This window comes from Bufo gargarizans, chromosome 3 (genome assembly GCF_014858855.1).
Source record: "Bufo gargarizans isolate SCDJY-AF-19 chromosome 3, ASM1485885v1, whole genome shotgun sequence".
Classification (NCBI taxonomy): Eukaryota; Metazoa; Chordata; class Amphibia; order Anura; family Bufonidae; genus Bufo; species Bufo gargarizans.
Window position 1 is genome coordinate 108,642,354 of NC_058082.1, and position 26,717 is coordinate 108,669,070.

General features: G+C 43.1%; 1 protein-coding gene across 3 annotated transcripts in view; it reads right to left on the reverse strand.

Annotated features, from left to right (window-relative positions):
- TNS2 (tensin 2) overlaps positions 1 to 26,717 on the reverse strand; it is a 175,443-nt gene that overhangs the window by 33,839 nt on the left and 114,887 nt on the right. For all 3 annotated transcript variants that reach the window (XM_044287578.1, XM_044287580.1, XM_044287579.1), the window contains exons 9-12: positions 21,656 to 21,778; positions 21,474 to 21,538; positions 18,070 to 18,153; positions 7,379 to 7,491 (exon numbers count right to left, since the gene is read on the reverse strand). In XM_044287578.1, the coding sequence (XP_044143513.1) occupies positions 7,379 to 7,491; positions 18,070 to 18,153; positions 21,474 to 21,538; positions 21,656 to 21,778 (385 nt within the window). The remainder of the gene's footprint in view (positions 1 to 7,378; positions 7,492 to 18,069; positions 18,154 to 21,473; positions 21,539 to 21,655; positions 21,779 to 26,717) is intronic.

The following is a 26,717-nucleotide window of genomic DNA, read 5'->3' on the forward strand; positions in this document are numbered from 1 at the left end:
GCAGCGTTTGTTACTTTACTCCACCACATGTTCTTTTGTTCTTTGTATTGGCTCCTGATGAATCCTTTGATGAAACGCGTTGAGCTCTTTTAGACGCTGTATGTGGGAGTTTCAGAAATGCTGGGGCAGTTAATTAAGGTCTTTGGAGGACCTTTTGTTTTTGCTGGGTTGGTCATCAATCAGTATTATTGACCGGTATACTCTGCATTTTGTTTTGTGGTCAATTCTGTAGACTGGTCATGTTCCAGCTATTGTGAGTTACTGGCCACTGGGCTTCTCAGACCTATTGAATTATTCCATCTACCCAGCTTTTTTGCACATTCGCACTAATTATCCGATCTGGACTACCAGACCCAGTCGGTACGGCAGGCAATACTGCATAGTTGTGTGATAATTTTTTCTTAATATGTTAGTTGGAATCGTATTACATTTCCCCCATTTTTTATTACGTATTAAAACAGTGATTTATCCCCAAAATAGTACCAATCAAACCGTCACCTCATCCTGCAAAAAATGAGCCCCTACATAAAACAATCGGCAAAAAATAAAAAAAATATGGCTCTCAGAATATAAAGACAATAAAACATCATTTTTTTTGTTAAAAAAATGCTGTTATTGTGTAAAACTTGAATAACTAAAAGAGTATAGCTATTAGGTATCGCCGCGTCCGTAAGAACCTGCTGTATAAAAATATCACATAAACTAACCCCTCAGTTGAACACCGTAAAAACACCTTAAATGGTTAACAAGGTTTGTAAAACCAGTTTTGAATACATTGAGGGGTGTAGTTTCTTAAATGGGGCCATTTATGGGTGGTTTCTATTATGTAAGCCCCACAAAGTGACTTCAGACCTGAACTGGTCCTTAAAAATTGGGTTTTGAAAATTTTAAGATTTGCTTCTAAACTTCTAAGCCTTCTAACGTCCCAAAAAAAAAGAAAATGTAATTTTACAAAATGATCCAAACATGAAGTAGACATACGGAAAATGTAAAGTCATATCTATATTATGAGGTATCACTATCTGTTTTAAAAGCAGAGAAATAAAAATTTTGAAAATTGGGAATTTTTCCCAATTTTTGGTAAATTTTTAATTTTTTTATAAATAAAAATAAAATATTTTGACCCAAATTTATGAAGTACAATATGTGAAGAGAAAATAATCTCAGAATGGCTTGGATAAGTAAAAGCGTTTTAAAGTTATCACCACATAAACTGACATAGATTTTCCAAAAATAGCCTGGTCCTTGAGGTGAAAAATGGCAGGGTCCTGAAGGGGTTAATGATGGAGATATTCCTAGAAGCATTTAGCATCAGATGGAGTACCTATGGCTCCATTACATAAAACATTCTAGTGACCCTGTGCACATGTGGCTTAAAACAGTCAGGAAGCGGAAATCTGGAGGAATCAGAAATACATTTGATGTATTGGGGAAGCTATTTTCTGAATTTATCAGATTTTCTGTGGGAACTAAGTACATAAAGCTGCTCTGAAAATGTAGCTAAGAAAGCCAGGAGCCTTGACTTCTTCCACTGGATGAGAATTTCCTGTAACCATTACAGTACAGTGATTCACACCATTATTTTTCAATCACTGATCACATAGATAATAATTATCACTCCCGGCATCAGTAGGAAATAGCAGAATACAGTTACGAGTAACCTGCACAAGGGACAATCGGGCCTTAAATTGGGTCAATATAACATTATAAAAATGTAATTGCTTCAGAAATAAGTCAGGCCTTAGTGTAGTCATAATGTAGTTTTTTTTTAATGAAATATATTCTAGAACAAGCAATTAGAGGAGTTAGAAAAAGAGCTACCCTTTTCCAAAACCGCACCACTCTTGTCCATAGGCTGTGCCTGTTATTGCATTTCAGCTTTAGTCAATTGAATAGGGCTAGGCTGGAGCACTGCACATACCGTATTTTTCGCCCCATAAGACGCACTTTTCCCCCCGTCTTATGGGGCGAATGCTGCCCTTTTTACATCGCTAACACTGTTACATCACCGGCTGCAATGCTGCACAGCACGGCAATGTTTTAGGGGGAGGGAGTAGTGGTTGGAGGCCGGCAACTGCTGGAATCGTGGCAGGGCCCGGTGCAGTCACTGTACTCTTACACCAGGCCTCGCCGCTCACAACAGTATTCATATGTAAACTGTAATCCTTAACCTCTTAAAGTAGTGCTATCCCGCATACTACTACTTACTATCAAGCTCATGTAACAGACAGAGCGGCCGGCAGCTGTAACGTCACTCACTCACATCCCGCGCATGCTCCTCCCACTTTATGAATAAAGCAGGCGGAGCAGGAGCGTGACGTGAGTGAGTGACGTTACGCTGCCGGCCGCTCTGCCTGCTACGGTATGGGAAATTGATAGTAAGTAGTAGTACACGGGATAGCACTACTTGAACTAAAGTTAAGGAAGGCAACAGAACATGTTACTATTTTTCCTACATGAAAAAAAACCTCCATATGTTTTTATATCAAATTGGAGGCACATGGAGGTAAAGCCTATTGATTTCTATGAGGGGATCATTAAATATTACTACGGTATATCTGGGACCTGTAATATAGTCATGTCAATGAGACCTTAAGGTGACTTGTGTTTGGAAGTTTATTATCTATGGAAAATAGCAACCTGTTAACTGATCCTGTAGGTTAGGCAGGTGGAACAACCTGCCTCTAATAAAGAAGTGATCATTACTTACCTTGCAGATCCTGCGCTGTTGTTCTGCTTCTTATAGCTGGATCTGTATTCCTGATGCAGCAGGACATCATGTTCACAACAAATGACCCCGGAAGCCAATCACTGACCTCTTCGGTCTATCACTGAGGTCAGTGATTGGCTGCAGTGGTCATGTGTTATCAACGTGACATCACCTCTGCAACTGGGTAAACAAAGCCTGGCTGGGATCTGTCCAGTAAGTAATGATCACTTCTTTATTGAAGGCAAATCCCCAGTGTTATCCAGTTCTCTTCTTAAAACGGCCAACCCCTTTAAGAAAACTGCCTCTAATGTTCCATTTACATAGCTACCCAATTTCATTTTTACTGCTGTTATTCACATTTCTACCCTAGAGACACTGCTTGAAGTCTCCATACCTCCTTATTGATCTTCTCTAAAGTTGATCAGAGACATAAGCTTATTCTTGGCATTTTAGTCAATCTTGTCTAATTGAGGTCATTTATTAAAGACCAGCATTTTACACTGCTAGAGGTTGCACTTTATTTATGACGAGGTGCAAGCCTTGTTGCAAATTAGGCACATCTTGTGCGCCTAGACTGAAATTTACTCCAGCCCCTGACTAGAGTAGATCTCAATCCTCCTTTACTCCTGGAAACAGGCATAAATGTTGGTGAATTTGCCAGGTTCAATGGCCCCACTCACACCTTAATCTCTCCCGACGCCCATCACTCCCTAGTGGTGAGGACGGCGTAAAAATGACGCATATGTCTAGATTTAGTAGCACGGTCTTTTAAAATTCACAAAATGGGGTGCAGTGGGTCATGATAAAGGAATTCCATTGTCTACAGTTAGGTGACACACTGTTCCTTTTACCCGAGATAAGCGGCATCAGAAATATTTGGCAGGTGCTTTCCTTTACTTTTTAGAAACAACCCCAATAACTAGCCAAACAAAATGGCCTGTTAGAGAGTTGGGAGGATATCTGAACTAAAATAACAAATGAATTCAATAGTTATGGAGTAAGGATGGTTCCAAGATAATACAGAGCCATGAATAGCAAATACTCATATAAATAAAAAGTCAAAAAATGATGTTAAATGGCAAATCAGTTCATGACTATGAGATTAAAAAAGAAGCAACTGCTGAACTGCATGCTAGGCTAACACTAAGCAGATGTCTGACATCTGCATGAAGATGATTGGTATGCGTGGACCACAAGGGAAGTGGAGTGACTCAGGTCTGGAACTTGCTCCCTCATCCTATATTCTAGCTGTATGGAAACAAGCCTTAGCTGCATATGTTTGGATTACATTTGGCATGGTGATATTCATTTAGGGTTTTGTTTTTCCAAACTAATTTTGGATGCTAGAAAGTATTCAATTCCACATGGCAATGAGCAGAGGGAGTCAATGTCTGGCACAACATCCAATGGCCAAGGTGGAGTCTTTAATACGGTTGAGGCTAACGCTATGGATCTGGGAAGCAGATGTCAAGGGAAGGCAGGATTTATGAGAAACATATGTGCCTAAGACAAATGCATAATGAGCACCATGTAAGCCGAAATTAATAGTGGAACAATTACAGAGAAACTTAGCACCGCATGCAGAATAGACTAGTTTCCCAATAGTCCAGCCATGAAAACATGCAGCCACCTCCCGGGCAATCTGATAGATATAGAAGAATGAACAAAGTCAATGCCATGGAAATAACCTGCCTACCTAAAGGTGGTTTCATACAGCATACATATTTTTTTTTAACATGTGTGGCTATATAGTAGCATCCGTTGTAAGCCTCTGTAGGAGGTATATGTTGGGAAATTCTCTCAATGTATACAGTACTGTTCAAAAGTTTTAGTAATGCGTGAAAAAAATACTGCACAGTAAGAATGTTTTCAAACATTTCATACATTTAAATGTATTCTGCAGCAGGACAACCCCAAACATACAGCCAATGTCATCAAGAACTATCTTCAGCATAAAGGATAACAAGAAGTCCTGGAAGTGATGATATTGCCTTCACAGAGACCTGATCTCAATATTATCCAATTACATCAAGAGACAGAAGGATTTGAGCAAGCCTACATCCACAGAAGATCAGTGGTTAGTTCTCCAAGATGACTGGAACAACTTCCCTGCTGAGTGCTTTCAGAAACTCTGCGCAACTATACCTAGAAGACCTTATGATGTTTTGAAGGCAGAGGGTGGGCACCCCAAATATTAATTTGATATAAATTTCTCTTTTATTCATTCACTTTGCATTGTGCTAATTGATAAAAAATAAACTATTAACACTTTTATTTTTCAAAGCATTCTTACTTTGCAGAATTTTTCTCACACCTGCCTAAAACGGTACTGTACGCTCAACAAACACTGCAAAATGCATTATGAAAGTACCTGAACACTGCATAGTATTGGGGGGCCCCTCGCAAAAAAAAAAAAAAAAAAGCTGTCTGTGAGGTAAAATTGTTCTTAGATGTTGATGACAAGGGTGTCCAATTTCTACAGTCATTTTTGGGGGGAAAAAAAGTGAGAATAGAAGCAAATAAAACTAAAAGGCTGAAAATTAAAGACTAAATAGAATAAGTATTTATAGATGTATGCTTTTACCTATTTCAAGTAAGAATAGCATTTATACCCAAGGGAGGAAACCAACCAATGTGAAAGAGCGTGCAGCCAGACGAAATTCGCTGATGCCCTGCACCAGTCTGGCACAATAGATTTAACTTCTGCTATCCAGGAGCACTAAGGGTGCATCCACATGGAGTGGAAATGCTTTTCCATATAGACCTCCAGAGGAAATTCAGTAGACGCAAAATGGATAAGATTTTGCTATGCATTTGCTACAGACTTGTTGGGAAATCTACCAGCGGAGTGTGTATGTACCCTAATGTTGTGGGAGAAAAGTTGCCATTGCTCTGGGCATCCATTCTGGTAGCACTGCCGATAAGGCATTATTGTACTGGTTGTCCTGTCTGTGAAAGAAGCCAGGATTTGCAGCATGCTGTAACTTTTCACAACAGATGCATCACATGGCATCTAAAGTTGCCCAACTATTTCCCATAGAAATAAATGGAGAAGCATGGCAGTAACTATAGCCATAGCCGCCATAGCATTTGCTATGGTGGCCAAAAGTTTGGGGACCCATCAGGTGCAAGATAAGAGCATTGTACCTTTTTTGGGGGAATAAAAATACAGTGTTTTTTTGTTATAATGTGAGTTTTCTGATATACTGTGCTATTATACATACATTTATTAATGCTCCTTATGCTGCTGTTTTAATTTTCTTAGACCAGGTAGTGGGGCCCCCTTTTTTTGCTATGGGGCCCTATGAATTATAGTTACGCCCCTGAGGAGAAGCTACATATAAGTATTATATTATTAGTAAGTGTAGCTGGCCAGCTAAGACCTGTCCTAGCTTGCTAGTATAGCTATATGTGTAGACAGCTAAACCTGCTAATAACCTTGATACAGTTCCTATGTTTATGTGTTTAAGACAAAAGCAGAGTTATTTACAGTGACATCATGTTTTAGATGTCATATAACTGTTATATTTTGTGTTCACAGAAGGAGAAAAAGATAATATGCCTTTAAGATTCATTTTGTAATGTAAGGTAAGCTCAGTGACACAGCAGATACAACAGAAAGCATAGTGTTAATCTGTTGTTGCTGGGCAAAAGTCTAGACCAATCACAGCCAGCTTCTCACACAGCAAGAGTTTTCACCAATCATAGCCAACCGCAAACACACCCTGTCTGGGAATTCCCCCAGCTCCTGATCATACTCAATCAATCTGCAAATAGTTACTGCAAACCCAGTTTAGCCAGTAGAACTGTTAGACCTCAGATATACCTCTCGGAGAGATAATAAAGTGCTTAAATAACTTAAAGTGACAGTACAGATACTGAAGAGAGAAATATATCCACCATTTTATGTTGAATGACAAGATTGAACAGTTGAACCACCATCTTATGCATACCGCCATTTCGTGATATCTTTCCAACACGTGTTTTGGACATGGACTATCTGCTGCTGAGGCGGCAGTGTTTTATATAAAGAAGTTATTTGAAGCATTTGGTGTGCTCTTTAAACCTACTGTTTCCATAGAACAGTGCTAGAGGAATTACAGAGTAATAGACAGTCTGGTTAGACTAAAAGTCAGAGATACCAAAATTTTTCTAATGCCACAGCGCAAAAGGCACTTCACAGTGCTGCGCCTGCCACAGTAAGATTTACAATTTGCCTACATTGCCTATTGAGATTCCTTCTAGATTGATGCCAAAGTGATGCCAAAGTGCAGCTTCTACACTGGTGGAGTCACAATGACCATATATTACATGGATGCGGCATGTTCTGACCACCACATGCGGCTTCTCTCCAGCGATATCATCTGATCACAAAGGCTGGAGGAACTAGACCCTAATCACAATACGTCTTCGTCCTGAGATGGGTTTATCCAGTTAAGACAACCCCTCTAATATTCAATGGAACAATAGAAATATATTCTAAAGGCATTCAGTCATAAAAAGAGGATCTCTGTAGCTTTAGTGAAATAACATATATTTATGGACAGTAATATGAGAAATTGTCGGTTTTCTAGGTAGGAAATTCTCAGCCCCTCTTACTTACTATGCATATTATAATTTATATTATACTATGATCTGTCAGTTAGAATTGATGCTATGGAAACTTACCTCCATCATTCTGAAGTGCTGGGATAACGGGTAGCAGCACATACTGTAATGATAACATGTCACTGCTGATTTTTATGGTCCCTGATAACAATCCTCCAAAATAATTGATATACCTGCAGGAAAAGACATCAATGAAAGTGGGTGACAATAATCTAAGCTATTCAGCATAGTAAGTTCAGGTTTACATCACCGTTTCATTTTTATTTCTTCTGATCCGGCAGAAGGACAAAAAAAAAAAACGGATCCTGTATTTTAAGCATCCATTATGCTCAGTTATGCAAATTTTTTGCTGTTTTAGCTATTTCCATCTGAGATCCATTATTTTAGATGGAAAAAGTACTTTTGCGAATATGTGACTTATAGAAAAATCATTGCAGAAGTATAGAAAATCCCATGCTTAATTCATGGCGATAAGTAAGTAAAAAAAAAAAAGTTTTAGGATCATTAAAATAAGGCCAAATAAAATATTTAACAAATTAAAAAAATGTAAAAAGGAGAGAGAAATTCCCTCTAAAACAGCCAGACCTTCTTTAAAACAGTAATAAGATATTCCAAAATGAGCGCGCAAACTAATAAGTGAGGAAAAATTCGAGGACTCTGACATTAGCCAATTTACACAGAGAGGCTATTAACTAAATTATAGTCCCAAAAGATGAAATTGTTTCCATGTGGTGTAACAGGCTGAGGACTTGCTTTAACAGTCTCGATGCAAGACGATACAAGTACAACATACACACATCATATTTACAAAGAATTTAACAATTTGCTATAGGAAATATCAGTACAACCCATCAGTTTTATTACAATATATGGCCATCTAGCAAAAAAAATATATATCACAATGCTTCTTGGTTTGGGTTAAATTGATCCTTACATGGCTGGCCAATATAACGGCTTCATTATGTTATGCCTAGTGCAGGGCCAGAGGGGATGGTGCGTAACACAGAGATTCAAACAACTGCAAACAGAAGTCATGCAGGGTCCCTTCAGGCTCTGCACTAGGCATGGCCAAAATTTCTCATAGTTTTCGGCCTGGATGCAGCACTCTGAATATTCCTAGCATTGTCAGAAAATTTTGGACAATTAATCCTATGTTCCCTGTAGTAATCGATGTAAGCGCTCAGACCATTAAAGTTCAGACAACTATATAAAAATATTGATCAAGAAGATATTCCATTAAAGCTCAAAATAATAAAAGAAAACTGAGAAAAAATTGTTACAAAGTGCACAAATTTCTAGGTAAACAGGACAATTATTGGCCCAGGGTGATTTGGTCAGGATATTTCAAAAATCGCCCCTTGCCTGCTACCTTACTAGGAACTTTTTGGTTGCAAGTGCAATAAATGAATCTATTGTTTAAATGTAGCCATGTATTGGCTGCTTTTTGCTGGAAATCAGGCAGATAAAAGTAGACTATGTATGAGAATATATTAAGCTTTTATGAAGATCAGAAATTAAAAAGCCTCTGTCGGCATGATTAACCCTAGGGTTGTCATTAGAGATGAGGGAATTGGAGCTGACGAAGTGGAATTTGATCCGAATTTCAGGAAAAATTTGATTTGCAACAAATGCTAATTTCCTCGCGCTTCATGGTAACGAATCGCAATTTTCCTAAAATGGCGGCTACAAGTGTGAGGACTGAGGACATGGAGCAAGGAACTCTGGGAAGGCGGGATCACCTTGCATGCAGAAAATCAGCAGCCAGCCAGCCCTTTGATGTCACAGTATTCCAGCGTTCAGAGTGCAGGGACAGACGTGTGAAGGCGCTAGGGACAGCAACTGGAAAAACCTCATTGTGGAAAAAAAAAACAGAAAAAACTATTTATAAGTGCAGGGAAAGGATAGGGAGGAATCATTTCACAGCATCTTAGTGCAGGGAGAGATGTTCGAGGAGGCTAGGGACATTGATAGGAAAGTGATTTACAAGTGCAGGGAACGTTTATTTGGGGATCCAAATGGTCATTAGACAGCTCTGTCATTCCAGCTTTTTGTTATTGGGCTGCAAGTGTTATGTTGAAAAGTCTTTAGTGGCTTATATCTTAGTATCTTATTCAGTACAACAAGAAAAATATATACGCATTTCACTTCTGCACTTATTTCTGTTTAAGGCGTATAGGGGCGTATTTCAGTACAACAAGAAAAATATATGCGCACTGCACTGTTGCAGTTATGTCTGGTGAAAGCATATAGGGGCGTATTTCAGTAAAAAAAAAGAAAAATATATACACACTGCACTGTTGCAGTTATTTCTGGTGAAAGCATATAAGGGCGTATTCCAGTACAACAAGAAAAATATATTCTCAGTTCACTTCTGCAGTTATTTCTGGTGAAAACGTATAGAGGCGTATTTCAGTAAAAAAAATATATATATATATACGCACTGCACTGTTGCAGTTATTTCTGGTGAAAGCGTATAGGGGCGTATTTCTAAACTACAAGAAAAATATATACGCATTTGATTCTGCAGTTATTTCTGTTGAAAGAGTATAGGGGCGTATTACAGTAAAAAAAGAAAAATATATATGTACTGCACAGTTGCAGTTATTTCTGGTGAAAGTGTATAGTGGCATAGTTCAGTACAACAAGAAAAATATATTCTCAGTTCACTTATGCAGTTATTTCTGTTGAAAGCATATAGGGACGTATTTATAAAAAAAAAAGACAAATATATACACACTGCACTGTTGCAGTTGTTTCTGATGAAAGCGTATAGGGGCGTATTTAAAAACGACAAGAAAAATATTACGCACTTCACTCTTTGATTGTTTTCTAGTCAAAGAGTATAGTGGCCTATTTCAGTCCAACAAGAAAAATATATACGCACTGCACTATTGCAGTTATTTCTATTTAAAGCGTGTAGGGGCGTATTACAGTAAAAAAAAGAAAAATATATACGCACTGCACTGTTGCAGTTGTTTCTGGTCAAAGCGTATAGGGGCTTATTTCAGTACTACTAGAAAAATTTATTCTCAATGAACTTCTGCAGTTAATTGTTTTTGAAAGTGTTTAGTGGACTATTTTAGTACAAAATGAAAAATATATTTGTCACTTTTAGGGGTGTTTTAATTTCTGTTTAATTTGTGTAGTTCAGCTACAAGTATGTCAGGCAGAAGTGCCAGGCCATGCACAGAGGAGTGGCAGAGGCCTGAATGTTTCAGGTGCAAATAGAGGTCGCAGCAGAGGAAGGGGGCGTGGCAGCAGGAGTTGCAGCAAGAGGCCTGAGCTCCTGGTGTCATCTAGCAGTCGTGTCTTGACCAGCAACCCAGCGGTTCTTGATTGGTTAACTCGGTCATCCATGTCATGCCAAGTGACATCAGACATCCCAACAAACAGTCGGTGGGTTCGTCAGACACAACCCTTAGTTAGCATGGCCCAGGAGCAGGCCCTGTGCCCTCACCTGTCCTCAACCTGCCTCTGACCTTTGCTGTTCCCTCAGCCACAGAAGTATTTTATGCTGTGGGCTCAGCTCCACTATACAGCGAAGACGAGCTGCTAGAGGACAGTCAGCAGCTACTGCCCAACCAAGATCTGGAGGAGGCATCCGCCGCTTCCTCCGCTAGGAGGGCAAGCAGTGATGAGGAGAGTGGCGCAGGAGCTTGTGTTGCGAGCGGTCAGGCTCCTGACCCAGAGACCGTTGAGGAGACCATCAGTGACGTGCAGACACTACTTGATGATGATGACGCCGATCGCACTTTGGAGCCGGGTGCAGAAGGGGCTTCATTATCATCAGGAAAAGAGGGTGGCAGCTTGTCTGTGAGGCAGCGGCTGAGCCAGCTGCCTTGTAGCATGGCTGGGAGCAGCAGGTTGGCAGCAGTTGCAGGTCGGGAGCCAAACGTGCCTGGGGTAGAACACCTGCTTTGCAGCAGCCTACCTGCCCGGGAAGTAGAGGTGCAGGGCTTCACGGAGGCAGCGGCAGTAGCAGTCAGTCTGGACTGTTGGGGGAAAAATCACCTACTCGGCGGTGTGGCAGTTTTTTTATTAAGCTGCCAGAGGTTAATGTGGCCACATGTAGAATATGTGGGCAGAAGGTGAAGCGTGGCAAGGGTGCCAATGTATTCAGCATCGCCATTCAGTGGCCTGGGAGAGCCGTGGTTCCGATGTGGTGGTCCAGCCTGCCGCAGCTACTGCTGGCACGCACCCAGTTTCAGCCAGTCTAGGCTCCACCATCTCAGCCGAAGGGAGCTGTCTGTCATTCCCATCTTCTGCTGGTCCAGATGCTCCTACTCCTCATCAGTCATTCTGTCAGCAATCGATCACTGAAGTGATTGCCAAGAGACAGCAGTATGCGTGCACGCATCCAACGGAGCAGAAGCTGAACATGCTCCTGTCCAAGTTGCTGGTGCTGCAGTCCCTCCCTTTCCAAGTGGTGGACTCTGCACCTTTCAGAGAACTGATGGCTTGTGCCAAGCCAAGGTGGAGAATCCCAATTCTTTGCGGAAAAGGCAGTACCTGCCCTGCACAAATATGTCGAACAGAAGGTGGGACAGTCCTTGAGCCTGTTGGTGTCTGCCAAAGTGCACGGCAGCGCCAACGTGTGGAGCTGTAACTACGGTCATGGACAGTACATGTCCTTTACGGCCCACTGGGTAAATGTGGTTCCTGCACAGCCACACCAGCAACTTGGCCAGGTCACGCCACTTCTGCCTCCAGGTTGTTACGCCCTTGGTCCTGCAACAATGTCCGCCTCTGCCTCCTCATCCTCCACTGTGTCCTCAGCCTCCACTGCAGGGACAAGTCACAGTGCCCCTCCAGCATATCACATGTACAGGGCTCGGCGGTGTCACGCTGTTCTGCACCTGGTTTGCCTTGGCGAACGGAGTGACACAGGGGAGGAACTGCTCCGTGTGATGCATCAAGAAATCGAATCCTGGCTTTCTCCGCTTCAACTGAAAATTGGAACCATGCTAACCGACAACTGGAAGAAGATGGTGTCTGTGCTGCATCAAGGAAGGCTGAGCCATGCGCCCTGCATGGCACACGTGTTCAATCTGGTTGTCAAGTGGTTCCTGAAGTCTTCCACTCATCAAGACATCCTAAAAATGGGCAGGAAAGTTTACATGCACTTCAGCCACTCGTACACTGCAAAGCACAACCTCCTTGAGCTGCAGTGGCAGAACGGCATCCCCCAACATGGGCTGATATGCGACGTTTCCACCCATTGGAATTCAACCATCCATATGTTGGACTGACTATATGAACAGAGAAAGGCCATCAATGATTTTTTGATGATCCAAGCGGACAGGAGTACTCCACTGTGTAACTTTGATGTCAGCCAGTGGCAGCTAATGCGTGACACCTGCCGTTTGCTCAGGCCCTTTGAGGACTCTACGTTATTTGTCAGTCGCCAGGACTACGGAATGAACAACGTCATTCCACTGCTTCATGTCCTGGAACAGATCCTGGTAACTATGGCTGGTCAGGGGACAGGAGACATGGCGCCTCGATCTCACAGCCACATGTGCCCTGTGGGGGCTGAACTGGAAGAGTAGGAGGAGGGGGAGGAGGACATTGGAGCACAGGCAATGTGTAGCCAAATGGGTGGTTTTTCTACTCAGCTGACAGGAGAGGAGGAGCAGGAGCAGTAAGAGGAGCTACAGGGCGATGAGGAAGATGAGACAGAGGACCCGGACACACCGTGGCAGTATGCAGTGGAGATGGAGATAGGGAGTCCCTCCAAGTCACTTGCACAAATTACAAGATGCATGCTTACTTGCTTGCGTAGTGACAGCTGAATTGTCACCGTTCGGCAGAGGGATGACTTCTGGCTCTCCACCTTGTTGGACCCTCGCTACCAGTCCAGAATGGGGGCCTTTTTTACACCCATCGAGAGGGAGGACAAATTGTTCTACAGAGACATCCTATGTAGTCAGTTGACCGCTGTGCCATCATCCATCGTCTCGCAGGTCTGACTGGGCCCTCTGCGCTCACATTGCACTGCCATGGCTGCTGGGGAGGGGTCAGGTGGCAGGAGCAGTACCAGCTCCATCAGCAGCAGCCTGAGTTTACAATCGCTGATGAGTAGCTTTCTTCACCCGCATAGTGAAGAAACTACTCACCAGCAGCAGGTAGACCTGGAGCAGGACCTGAACCAGCAGGTGGTGGGTGGCATACTTGGACAGCACCCTGCCACCTAACATTAAAGATCCGCTGGACTACTAGGTAGCCAAACTGGATTTGTGGCCGCAACTAGCAGAGTTTGCCCTGGAAAACTGTCCTGTCCGGCCAGTAGTGTTGTATCAGAGCTGGTTTTTAGTGCAGCGGGGGCCATAGTTACCCCTGTGGAGAGACTGATCTTTGTCAAGATGAATCAGGAGTGGATCAGCCAGGATTTCCAACCACCAATTCCTGATGCATCAGACTAGATCATCAATGGTGCCACACAAACTCTTTGATAAAAGAGATCGGTTTCTTCTGGCTACCGCCACCTCCAAACTATGTCACCTTGCCACTCTGTGGTCTCTTCATTCTGCTGCCATCTCCACACTATGTCACCTTGCCACTCTGTGGTATCCTGATGCTGCTGCCATCTCCACACTATGTCACTTTGGCACTCTGTGGTATCCTCCTGATGCTGCTGCTACTGCTACTGACATCTACACATTATGTCACCTTGCCAGCCTGTGGTCTCCTGATGCTGCTGCTGCTACTGCCATCTCCACACTATGCTGCTGCTGCCATCTCCACACTATGTCACCTTGCCACTCTGTTGTATCCTCCTGCTGCTGCCATCTCCACACTATGTCACCTTGCCACTCTTTGGTCTCCTCATGCTGCTGCCAACTCCACACTATGTCACCTTGGCACTCTGTGGTATCCTCCTGATGCTGCTGCTACTGCTACTGCCATCTACAAACTATGTCATCTTGCCACTATGTGGTCTCCTGATGCTGCTGCTGCTACTGCCATCTCCACACTATGTCACCTTGCCACTCTGTGGTCTCCTGATGCTGCCACCAACTCCAAACTATGTCACCTTGCCACCCTGTGGTCTCCTCATGCTGCTGCCATCTCCACACTATGCCACCTTGCCACTCTGTGGCCTCTTGATGCTGCCGCCACCTCCAAACTATGTCACCTTGCCACCCTGTGGTCTCCTCATGCTGCTGCCATCTCCACACTACGTCACCTTGCCACTCTGTGGTCTCCTGATGCTGCTGCTGCTACTACTGCCATGTCCACACTACGTCACCTTGCCAGCCTGTGGTCTCCTGATGCTGCTGCTGCTACTGCCATCTCCACACTATGTCACCTTGCCACTCTGTGGCCTCCTGATGCTGCTGCTGCTACTGCCATCTTCACACTATGTCACCTTGCCACTCGGTGGTCTCCTCAGGCTGCTGCCATATCCACATTATGTCACCTTGCCACTCTGTGGTATCCTGCTGCTGCCATCTACACATTATGTCACCTTGCCACTCTGTGGTCTCCTCATGCTGCTGCCAACTCCACACTATGTCACCTTGCCACTCTGTGGTATCCTCCTGATGCTGCTACTGCCATCTCCACATTATGTCATCTTGCTATGTGGTCTCCTGATGCTGCTGCTGCTACTGCCATCTCCACACTATGTCACCTGGCCACTCTGTGGTATCCTCCTGATGCTGCCAACTCCACACTATGTCACCTTGCCACTCTATGGTATCCTCCTGATGCTGCTGCTGCTACCGCCATCTACACATTATATTATCTTGCCACTATGTGGTCTCCTGATGCTGCTGCTACTGCCATCTCCACACTATGTCACCTTGCCACTCTCTTATTGTGCCATTCTGTGGCCTACTCATGCTACTTCCGCCTCACCACTATGTCATAGGGCCACTCTGTGGGCTTCTCATGCTGTTCCCACCCTCCCCACTTCAAGACTGGGCTGCTATTTTGCCTTTCGGCCTGGCTAACATAATGATTTATTTGACCTTTCTTCTGATCTGTCAGTATTAAGGAAAAATGAGACGCACAACCGATCCTGTCTGTGTAGCAGCTGTAAGGCCTGTATGGTCCCATCATATTTGGCTTATGATTTGGTAGCCAAAAGCAGGAGTGGGTACAAAAGACAGGACATGCAAATATTCCATTCACGTGTCATCTCAGTTTTACATCTACTCCTGTTTTTTTGGGCATTAGCAATACTGATGGATTATTGAGCAAATACTGACCAAGTGAAGGAGTATGCTCCACAGACTGGATCTGTTTTTTGTGGGTTATTGTTCTGACGAATCAGAGGAAGGGCAAAATAATCTGTGACGTCAACACAAACTTACTGCTGACACCCTCTCAACTCTGTCCGGGGGGGGCCCACTTGTATAAGTGTGTAACAGAACAGGTTCTGTAGACATCTATGTGGAATCAGCTGGCGACAATGTAAAAGGTGTGCGCTTCTTCTTGGTGCAAACATCGACCTGTAAGGCTGAGTTCATACTTGAGTTATTTGGTCAATGTTGGCCCCGTGACTGCCCAAATAAGTGAAGTGTGCAGTGATGCTAAGAGCGACGCCTGTCATGTGCTTGTCATACTGACTCACAGTATTGTTTTACTACCACCGCAGACTCCCTATGCGTGTTACTGCAAGGCGCAGTGTTCTACACCCTAAAGGCTCTCTGCACCTGGAAATAACATTTTTTTTTTACGCGATTAGATTCGGATCTAAGCTAATTTTTCAGAAAAATCTGGCGAACCGGCCGAATCTAATTTTTTAAAAATTCACTCATCTCTTGTTATCATAGCATAATACCTTTCTTTTGTCCGTATGCTAAACAGCTGTAGAGATAATTGTTTTTATTCATATGCAAATTAGCAATTTCAAGCACCAGGGGGCCGGACTGAGTTCTTGGAGCACTGCTTTTGTAATGCCCCTGTGCTCTGTACACTTATCTCCTCCCTTTCATAGCATGATATAATATACACTACTTATAGCCTTGCAGGTACAGCATTACTTTCATCCGACTATTTTGCCATACACATAATATTTTAATTTCTATCAATTTTATTATTTGTTAAATGAGGGAGAAAAAATTAACTGAAGAAAAAATATATTTTGGGATTTGAACCTGAGACCATCTATGTGGAATGCAAAACACCTCCAGGCTATAGTCCTACCATGTTGAGAATAGTGGTTTTCTACACTTAGAAAGCTAATAAATATTACTGTTTTCTTCACAGTTTCTTCAAAAACAAAACAAAATGGTTAATAGGTTGGAAAGCCTTTGTGCAATGTACCTGGTTCTTCACCTTCACATTAACAATAAAAGGTTTGCAAACATTAAGCATGAGTTGCAATATTAGCACAGGTTGTTGAGGGTCTTACGATATCTCACAAACCTTGGGTGTGAATAAAACATTTGCTGAAGTCTGCATATAACACTATTGTATATCTTTACATGGGAATCAGGTGATCATACTTGTGTAGATGAGGTCTTAGAATTGGCAAATATCTCAGCAACCTTTGACACCGACAACACATCTTTCCACTATAGTTGGCTTAAAGGGCAGGTACAAGACAATAAACATGGCTACTTCCTTCCAAAGTCCCATGAACTGTGTCTAATATTGCAGCTCCGGCTTATTACCTAAAATGAGACTGTTGAAATTTCAGCGACAGTTCCTGGACAATGGTCAATATGACAGTAGCACCATGTTTCTTCAAATCTCATAAATCTCCTTTAAGGGTGGACAAACATGTATGATAAAGATGATAACTTGATGCTCTATGTTATAAGTTGACCAAATGTGTAGATATATCACCAACTCATGGGACAGACATAGACAGTGGGGAGCCCCTGTTCAGGAATAGTATATGGGCCAGTTTATTACGTAACTTATCGAGAGTATGGGGCTCATCATAGTAGTCCTTACTTCTTTCTATGACTCTAATAAAAAATCACTGAAAAATAGAGAAAACATCTTGCACGATATGATAGCTGAATATGCGGATGTGAATGGCTACATTAATGAAAGAAAAATCACGAAAAATAATGCACTAAAACAATAGATGCAAACATAATATATGGACTAAACCCTCACTCTAATACTAAAATCTGAGACTCTCAGCTAATATATTTTGATCAAAACACATTTGTGCACGCCTACCCGCACCAAGATGGTATCAGTCAGGCAGGTCTTACTCTAAACCTACCTATGCCTTATGGGCATCTATATTCAGGAGATCAGACCCTGCACATATAGTGTGGTGCTCCTAGTTACCTCAACAATGGTATGTGTGCCCCTGCCAACTCATAAGGTCTATGAGACATGTTGAGAGGCTCATTGGGTAATATCCAACCTTCTGAAGATCAAAATGTCTTGATATTCTCACCTACACTGAAAAAACTAGGACTCATATAGTACTATGGGGTATTAATTTAGTTTTTCTTTAGACTTCAGGTCTGAGAGAACTGCCATCAGATCAGATTAATATTACACCATTTGACTAGAAGTTTCCTTGTCATTCCTGTAAGGAAACAAGATTTATTCTGCCAATCTGTATCACAGGAAACCAGTTCAGTGAAAAGCATTCTGCTGCTTCTGATAACAGGAAATCGGGCAAGTGAATATTTCTCTTCTAGAACAGGAAAAGGTCCTGATTTCCCAAATGCACGATAGAAAAACATTATTGAAGTGTTTTGCAATTGGGTGTGAGTCGTGAATAATGCTACGGTTCTCGGGTTTACTGACATCACCAGTTTTTCTGCACTGACCTGCGCTGGGATGGATGAAGCGATGAAGAGACCTTATCTTCACAGAACTTTCTCATGGCCAAAGTGCTGAGTGCCTGATCCACACTGCAAACAGGAAACGGAAACCATGCGTGTGACTGACAGCCAAGGGAAGAAGGGAGATACAGAACGAAGCACGAAATGGAAATAATTCATAAAGTAAAAGGACAAAATGAACACAAACTGCAACATCATGGAAATAGAATATGTTACTTTATAAAGAAAAACAGCCCATGCGGTTATGAAATTGTTCATTTACTTGGCATCTAGGATTTTCGCTGACTCTATGTATAACCTATATCTTCCAGCTGCTGGCAAGGCATTTTTGGAAATACAATAGCAGAAGGACCACATTTGCCAATGACTATTATACAGTATGCAATAGACCTTAGATACATATTAATTCATGGCATCTGGTATAGTGTGTACATCAGCTTATGGAGATTCAGTTGGAGTAGGGAGTTTTACAGGCAATGCTTCCTGGGAAAAGGTAGGCAAATCAGCTCTCCTTAAAAAAAGGACGAAATCTGTCTCTCTGATGTGACCTTCCCTGTAAATCAATGTCTGACCCAGACTGTCCTCCAAAAGGAAGATACACCCATCTCTACACAAGAAGGGGCACTGGTTGCCTGGGTGAGAGGCCTTTGATGTGGCTATGGGAGTGCCGTTTCTTCTTGAAGTAAATCCAGCAGGCATAGGGAGTCTTAAAGGTAATGCTCCCTGGGGTTCCCCCAACTATAACTCCGTTCAGGTCTGGGTTTACATGCTATGCTTTTGCAAAGGTTCAAATTGCAATGTGATTATTATGCCTATGATAGTACAGAGTGGTGATACACAGCATATCATTCTTTCATGATAATGATAATAGTTGGACAATGGGCGGCTATTCATTCTGATGCTGATGACCTCGGATGACATTTTAACATGTCAGATTAATTTAATTTGCAATGGTAACAACTAGAGTCAAATGAAAACAGTAGCTAGTTGTGAGTAAAATCACATGAAAATAACCCTGAGGCCAGTATCCAGATATACAATAACTACTTTCACAGAGGTGGAACTGGCTTGTGTACAAGCCCCCATACACAATCAATAGCTATCAGCCTAACGTTAGTTCAGCAAATAGCTATCTCCCCCAACTCCCTCATACACATCTATATTAGGTTCAACTGAACACTGCCAGTCACATCTAATGGCAGTTTAAATGGGTATGTGTGTAGTCATGTGCCTGGCAGTGGTTTATCCATCTCTCCCTATGGCGATGGAAGCATAAATACTAGGGGAGTTGGAGGAGACACCTGTCCGTCATTTGGCTGACAGCTACAGTATCTTTTGTGTATAGCTGGTTTTGCAAAAATTAACTAAATGGAAATTAGCACTGAACTCTGCTGACATTATCATAACCTGCCCAGTTCAACCTTACCATAAGAATGAAGTAGCTATCACAAAGTATCTACAAGGATACAATACTAAGTCACAAAACAAAATAAAAAGTCACATTATTATGACCACTTCCTACTTTTGATGTCAGCAGTGAGTAGCACATGAAGGAAGTCACATGTAATGAGCTGGCTTGGTGGGTATATAAAATGCGCGATAAGCGGTCTGTACATATATCTCTCGTTGCTGTCATAGGTAAAATGGGCGATTTATCGTAGTTGTAAAAAGAGATGATTATTGGCTCTCAGGCCAAGGGTGGCAGTATTTCTGAAAGTGCGCAGTTTGTGAACTGTTTGCATGTTGCTGTGGTGAAAGTGTATTGTGAGTGGACCAATGACACCAATGTGAATAGGTGGCATGCTCTGAAGGAGACGGATGGTCACTGCATCTCTGCAAACGAAGTTGTATCGGCAGAAAATGCTTCAATCTTCAATTTTCATGGCAGTGTCAGAATTGGACCTCTGCTGAGGCTGAGGGTTGCCTTCTCAGATGAGTCACATTTTGTCCTTCTACATTGATGGACGATGGAGAGTAAAGACACCCAGCAACCATTGCTGGAAGAACACAAGCTGGTAGTGGCAGCGTTCTAGTCTGGGGAATGTCTACATGGCATTTTCTGAGCCCACTCATCCATGTGGAAGGCACTCTCAACTGATTTGGGTGTGAATCCATCCTTGCATATCATGTACACCTATACATACCGATTATCTTCCCTGGGGTGGATGAGATCTTTCAGCAAGACAAAGTAACATATCACACAGCTAGAAATGTCTGACATTGGTTGGAAAAGCAGGAAAAACATTTCCAAGTATAATACTGGCTTTCTAATTCCCCAGACTTGAACCCAATTGACCATCTGTGGGACCATCTCAATTGTCGTGTTCCTTCTATGGATTCTCCCTCGTGCACCCACCAGTAATCATTGCAGTGCAGTCAGCAAGGCTCCAGATACCTGTGACCACCTACCAGGACCTTACTGAGTCACTCCCAGCCCGTCTAGCTGCTGTCCATGCAGCATACAATGGTTATTTTGGATATTAGCTGGTGGTCATAGTAATGTAACCCGACTGCATATTATAACATGATGAACAAGTGTCCTGAAAGGGTAGTTGACCAGCCTGCCAAAATTATTCAGAAGGTGTAACAACATTTCATTCAGAAAGTCACAAAAACATCACAAAAGAACATGCAAAAACCTCAGCTATGGTCATTGCTCGTGACACCAAAATAAGAATATTCCTAACAGGATTTATGGGAATGTAGCCAGGTGGAAACCATTGCTATCCAAGAGTAACATCAAAGTTCATCCCACATCTCTAAAAACAAAACAGTTGGTTGGTCTCCAAATTTCTTGGGATAATGTTCTATAGACAAATGAGTCAAATGTGAATTATCTGGGTGATAACAGGAAGAATATTGTACTGACTGGCAAAATCAAGATAAACTACAGTGGTAGTGTGATGGTGTGGAGAAGCTTTGCTAATTCATGACCCATAAAACCTGCCATTATGGAAGGGGTCCTTATTGTCCGATCATATGTTCATAAGCCAAAGCTAGATCTTGTATCAAGGTAAAGCCCAAAAGCAAGTCTACATCTGAAAGACTGAGGAGAAATAATATATCCTACCCCAAAAGAACCAACTAAATATATTGTGACAATGCCTGAAACAAAACAGTTCATACACAGAAGCCTGAGAAGCCAGAGTCATTTAGTTTGATCTGCTAATGCTAAAGATGGTGCAGGATATTCAGTTTTGTATGCGGGTGAATGAGATAAGGATGTTGGATAACTTTTAATAAATGTAGTAATAATTCATATTCTGTCTTACACGTTTACTCTGGGTTCTTCTGTCTTATAAAACATTGTTGAATGATCAGAAACCTTCTGAAATTGGATGCAATTTCATCTTTAAATTTAGTTACAAATGAAATCAACCAAAGAATACCTTGCAGACACCTTGCTATAATGCATGTAGGATGCAATTACCACTCCTGTCTTCCCCTGATTTCCCTGCAAAAGAAAGAAAAGGACGTTACCAATTCATAGTGACACATTCTAGAGCAAAGTGACGGTAGTGACCTATATTTATTTGTCTAGGGATAACATTTGTATCATCCTAGTCAATACCTTGCAGTGCAGGACAACCACATGCTGTGGGTCATTGTTGAGCCAGGCCTCAATGGCTTTACAAATGGAGCATATCACATCGAGAGGTGGGGCATGGCAGTCTGGCCAGAAAAACTCCTGAACCTAAGAGACCATAAAGAAAGTTTACCTATGTAGTAATTCCGAGTATTGGTTGAGGTGGTGTTGCCTGAAAAACATTACAATATATTGGTATGTATATATACAACATATACTGTATTGGATAAGAAAAGAGACTGTCTGAATCCCACCATGAATACAACAGGTCAGAAGAAAGGAGAAGTTATGGGCAGTGCCAAACCATCACTGGTACAATGGACCACCTACTATAAGCTGAAGCAGCTCTCAGCTCTAGGTGTTCCCATTCTGAGAAGGAAGAGACTTGGTGGAGTCAAAAGCAATAAAGGCAACATAAGACAGGAGGTGCTGTGTCTGAAGAAGGTGCAGGAGCCAAGGTCACAGACAAGGCCGGCTGGTCAACCACAAAGAGCTGGTTTGGCATCAATTCAAGATAAAGCAGCCATCACAAGGTTCACAGGCAGATCAGTCTCATGTAGCAGCTCACATATTTCCTGTATGAAAACCTATTGACGAATGTGAATGTGTTTTTGTGGTAGTGGCGGTATGTGGGAGTGGGAGGACGTGGTGGTGAGGCTGGGGGATTATGATGAAGGGTGGAGGGCTGGTGGGATATGGGAAAAAAACACAAGAAATAAAATATATTGAGTAATACTAATGAAAGAGAAACACAATGGGTAAGATTTATTAATGCGGTCTATTTGATCGCCAACATAAACGTAGACCTGGCAGTAAGAAAAAGCAGAAAATTTTGTTACAGTGGTGAGTGGTGTTCGATAAATCTGGCACATCTTGGTGCATGTTACACTCTTTTATCTGCACAGAACCATACGTACTTTATGGTTCGCAAATTAAAAATAACGTCTGAGTTACATCAGCAGCATTTTGTGCCAAGTATAGTTCATGTTCTATCTTTTTGTGTAACAGATAGTGTTGATCGGACATGCTCAGTCGAACACCAGTTCGGTTCGAGAATCGCAATGCTCGGTACATCGCATTATCAGTACATCGGTACATCGAAATATCAGTGACATTCAGTGTAATTTTTTCGCTGCTGGTGAGAGTGACATTACCTGTGCTATATCTCCAGTATAACGTTAGCGCATCCGAAATATCAGTGACATTCAGTGTAATTTTTTCGCTGCTGGTGGCAGCGACATTACCTACGCTACATCTCCTGTATAACGTTTGCCCATCTTAACTATCAGTGACATTCAGTCAAATTTTTTTGTTGTTGGTTGCAGCAACATTAGTTAGTCCAGCAAGAGTACCCTGTTTATCCATTAAGTAACTAAATTTAATAGGTAAGTTCAGAATTTACATATATACAGACAAAAGACCTCACCTCAGACCCATTATTCCACACCACTGACCACACCATGTATCCTCTGGGTGGGTAACCCGGCATCCTGGGTGACTAAACTGGGGCACGCATATCTTTCGTGCTGCACTTCAGTCAGGTGCATATGCTCTTATCTATGAGCCTCCTCAGGAACGACCTTGTTTGCAATATATTATTGCCAACCTCAGTGTGTATGTTGGTAGTCGAGTTCACTCACCACGCTGCCAAAAACGTATGTAAACTGCCATTTGGCAATCGTTTCATTACTGTGGGTCTGCAGTGTCATAAAGGATTGTCTATTCCTGTTATATATGCACGCACGCATCACTGAACTGGGGCGGCCATAACCATTGGCAATGGTCCCATTATCTTTGCATACCTACTACACGTAACCCCCTGATGAACCCTCCGTTTGGGTGAAACGCGTCGGGGTTTGTAGGTCATCTATAATTATCTTAATATATCTATACCCAATTGTGCGTTTTGTTAGTATATTTTATCTTCTAGGTGGGCCCTGTACCTCCTGGTTACGCCATGAGGGCAGTATACAGTGGACACCTTTGTAACCTATCCTTTCCTATCTGTGCTTGTTTTCCATGTTAGACACCACGTATATCGTCCCACTCCATCACTCACCTCACCAGGGATAATTAGGAGTTGGAGTTCAGGTACGGGGACAGGGCGCCCCCACCATCAGGAGACGTCCCTGGGCAGAGGACCAGATCAGGGAATCAGTGCTAGGGATAACTTTCCCCGGCCTCCCGCCTGTGTATACCTGTATCTTAGGTATCCATATTCTGGCCTCTACATGGATCATTTGCATAGAACTGTTTTGTCTGTATATATGTAAATTCTGAACTTACCTATTAAATTTAGTTACTTAATGGATAAACAGGGTACTCTTGCTGGACTAACTGTTGATACATATTGATACCCCGTCTTAGTATAAGCTCGCTATCTGTATTGCTGGACTTTTGCAGCAACATTACCTGCGTTACATCTCCACTATAACATTAGCACATATGAAATATCAGTGACATTCAGTGTAATTTTTTTGCTGCTGTGGCAGCAACATTACCTGTGCTACATCTTCTGTGAAACGTTTGCCCATCCTAAATATCAGTGACATTCAGTCTAATTTTTTCTCTGCTGGTGACAGCGACATTACCTGTGCTACATCTTCAGTATAATGATAGCGCATCCTAAATATCAGTAACATTCAGTCTAATTTTTTCGCTGCTGATGGCAGCGACATTACCTGTGCTACATCTCCTGTATGACGTTTGCCCATCCTAAATATCAGTGACATTCAGTCTAATTTATTTGCACATACACTTACAAAACCTGCGCTACTGTACGTGTAACATACTTGCAAGCATATATACCATTTAATATGCGGAAGGCGAGCAGTAAGGGACAGGGAAGTGGCCATGCTGCTGCTGATGCACGCAGAGGCCGTGGCCCTGTGCGCGGTGAAACTGTGCCTGCTGCCAGAGCACAAGAAACACACTCATCCACAATACCTAGCATTATTTCCCAGTTTGCAGGGTGCCGTAGGACACCACTCTCGACGTCACACCAGTGCGACCAGGTGGTCGGTTGGATGCCTCCCGCCCTGCACCTGGACCTTCGCAAGCACCATCAGCTAGCACATCCACTTCTGTGTCCCAGCGCAGTGTACAGATATCTATACCCCAGGCCTTTGAACGAAAGCGTAAATACCCAGCCACCCACCCACAGGCCATAGCTCTAAATGCGCACCTTTCCTTGTGGACACTGAGGCTTTCTGTAGCCTGATGAGCGTGGCCATCCCTCGATACTCAGTCCCCAGCCGCCACTATTTTTCAAGGTGTGCCGTCCCCGCCTTACACCAGAATGTGTCCCGTAACATCACCACCGGTTTCTTACCAACGCAGGTATTGGGAAGGTCCACTTAACGACTGACACATGGACAAGTGATTTTGGCCAGGGATGCTACATTTCCCTGACGGCACACTGGGTGAACGTTATGGAGGCTGGGAGCGAGTCGTACCCTGGGATGGCACAGGTGCTACCGACGCCAAGGATTGCGGGCCCTACTTTCATCAGGATTTCCGCCACCACCTACATTAGTGTCTGTAACCCCCCCCCCCCCTCCCTTCTCCTCCTCCACCTCCTCCTAAACTTCCATCTCTGAATTGTCATCTTGTAGCACCATTAGTCAGTAGCACTGCAGTAGGGAAGCGGCAACAGGCCAAGCTGAAACTTATTTGCTTAGGTGACAAACAGCACACCGCCGCAGAGCTGTGGCACGGTATAAGGGACCAGACTGAGCTGTGGCTCTCGCCACTCAACTTACAACCAGGCAGGGTTGTGTCTCATATTGGCCGTAATTTGGTGGCGGCTTTGGAGCTCGGCAAGCTCACACACATACCGTGCCTAGCCCACGTATTAAACTTAGTGGTTCAGCGGTTTCTTAAAACCTACCCCAATTTGCCTGAGCTACTGGTGAAAGTGTGCCGCATGTGTGCCCATTTCTGAAAGTCATCTACAGCTGCTGCCAGTCTGGCAGCGCTGCAGCACCGCTTGCAATTGCCAGCTCACCGACTGTTGTGCGATGTGAGCACATGCTGGAACTCCATGTTCGCTAAAGAGGGTAGTACCCATAGCAGGTTTATTCCATCGGTTCAGCGTGGATGGGCAGAAGAGGAGGAAGAGGATGAGGAGATTGAGAGTCATCCTCCTGATGAGGACAGCGAAATCTTGTCTATTGGGACTCTGGCACACATGGCTGACTTTATGTTATGCTGCCTTTCCCGTGACCCTCGCGTTGAACGCATTTTGGCCAACACCAATTTCTGGTTGTTCACCCCCGCTACAAAGAGAACTTCTCATCTCTCATTCCTGTGGTGGAGAGGACTAGCAAAATGGTGCAATACCAGAAGGTCCTTGTGGAAAAATTGCTCCAAAAATTTCCAGCTGACAACGCGGGCGGCAGAGTATGTAGTTCCTTGGGAAACCGAGGAGACGAGACGAGGGGAACACACAGCAGTTCCAACAGAGGCAGGTCAACACTCTCCAAGGCCTTGTACAGTTTCATGACACCCCGCCAGCACCCTCACCCTGATGCACGGCCTACTGTCACAAGGAGGGAAACATTTTGGAAGATGGTGAAGGAGTACGTAGCAGACCGTGTCTGGGTCCTCAATGATCCCTCTGTGCCTTACAACTACTGGGTGTCCAAGCTGGACATGTGGCATGAACTGGCGCTCCTTCGAGGTGCTGGCCTGCCCTGCCGCCAGCGTTTTGTCTGAGCGGGTATTTAGTGCTGCTGGGGGCATAATAACTGATAAGCGCATCCACCTGTGAACTGAAAATGCTGACCGGTTTACTCTTATAAAAATGAACAAGGCCTGGATTGCCCCTGACTTCTCACTTCCACCAGAGGAAAGCGGCTGCACATAAAGGCACTTTAAATTTGGCTTTTATGGTGTATTGAATACACTATATTTCCATGCACCCCTTCCACCACAAAAAAAGGTGTATGGTATCATCCTTTTCTCGTCCTCCTCCTCCTCCATCATATCAACATGCTTATTAGGCTGACCTTGCTCCTAAAGTTTTAGCGGGTCAGCTCAGCAGCAG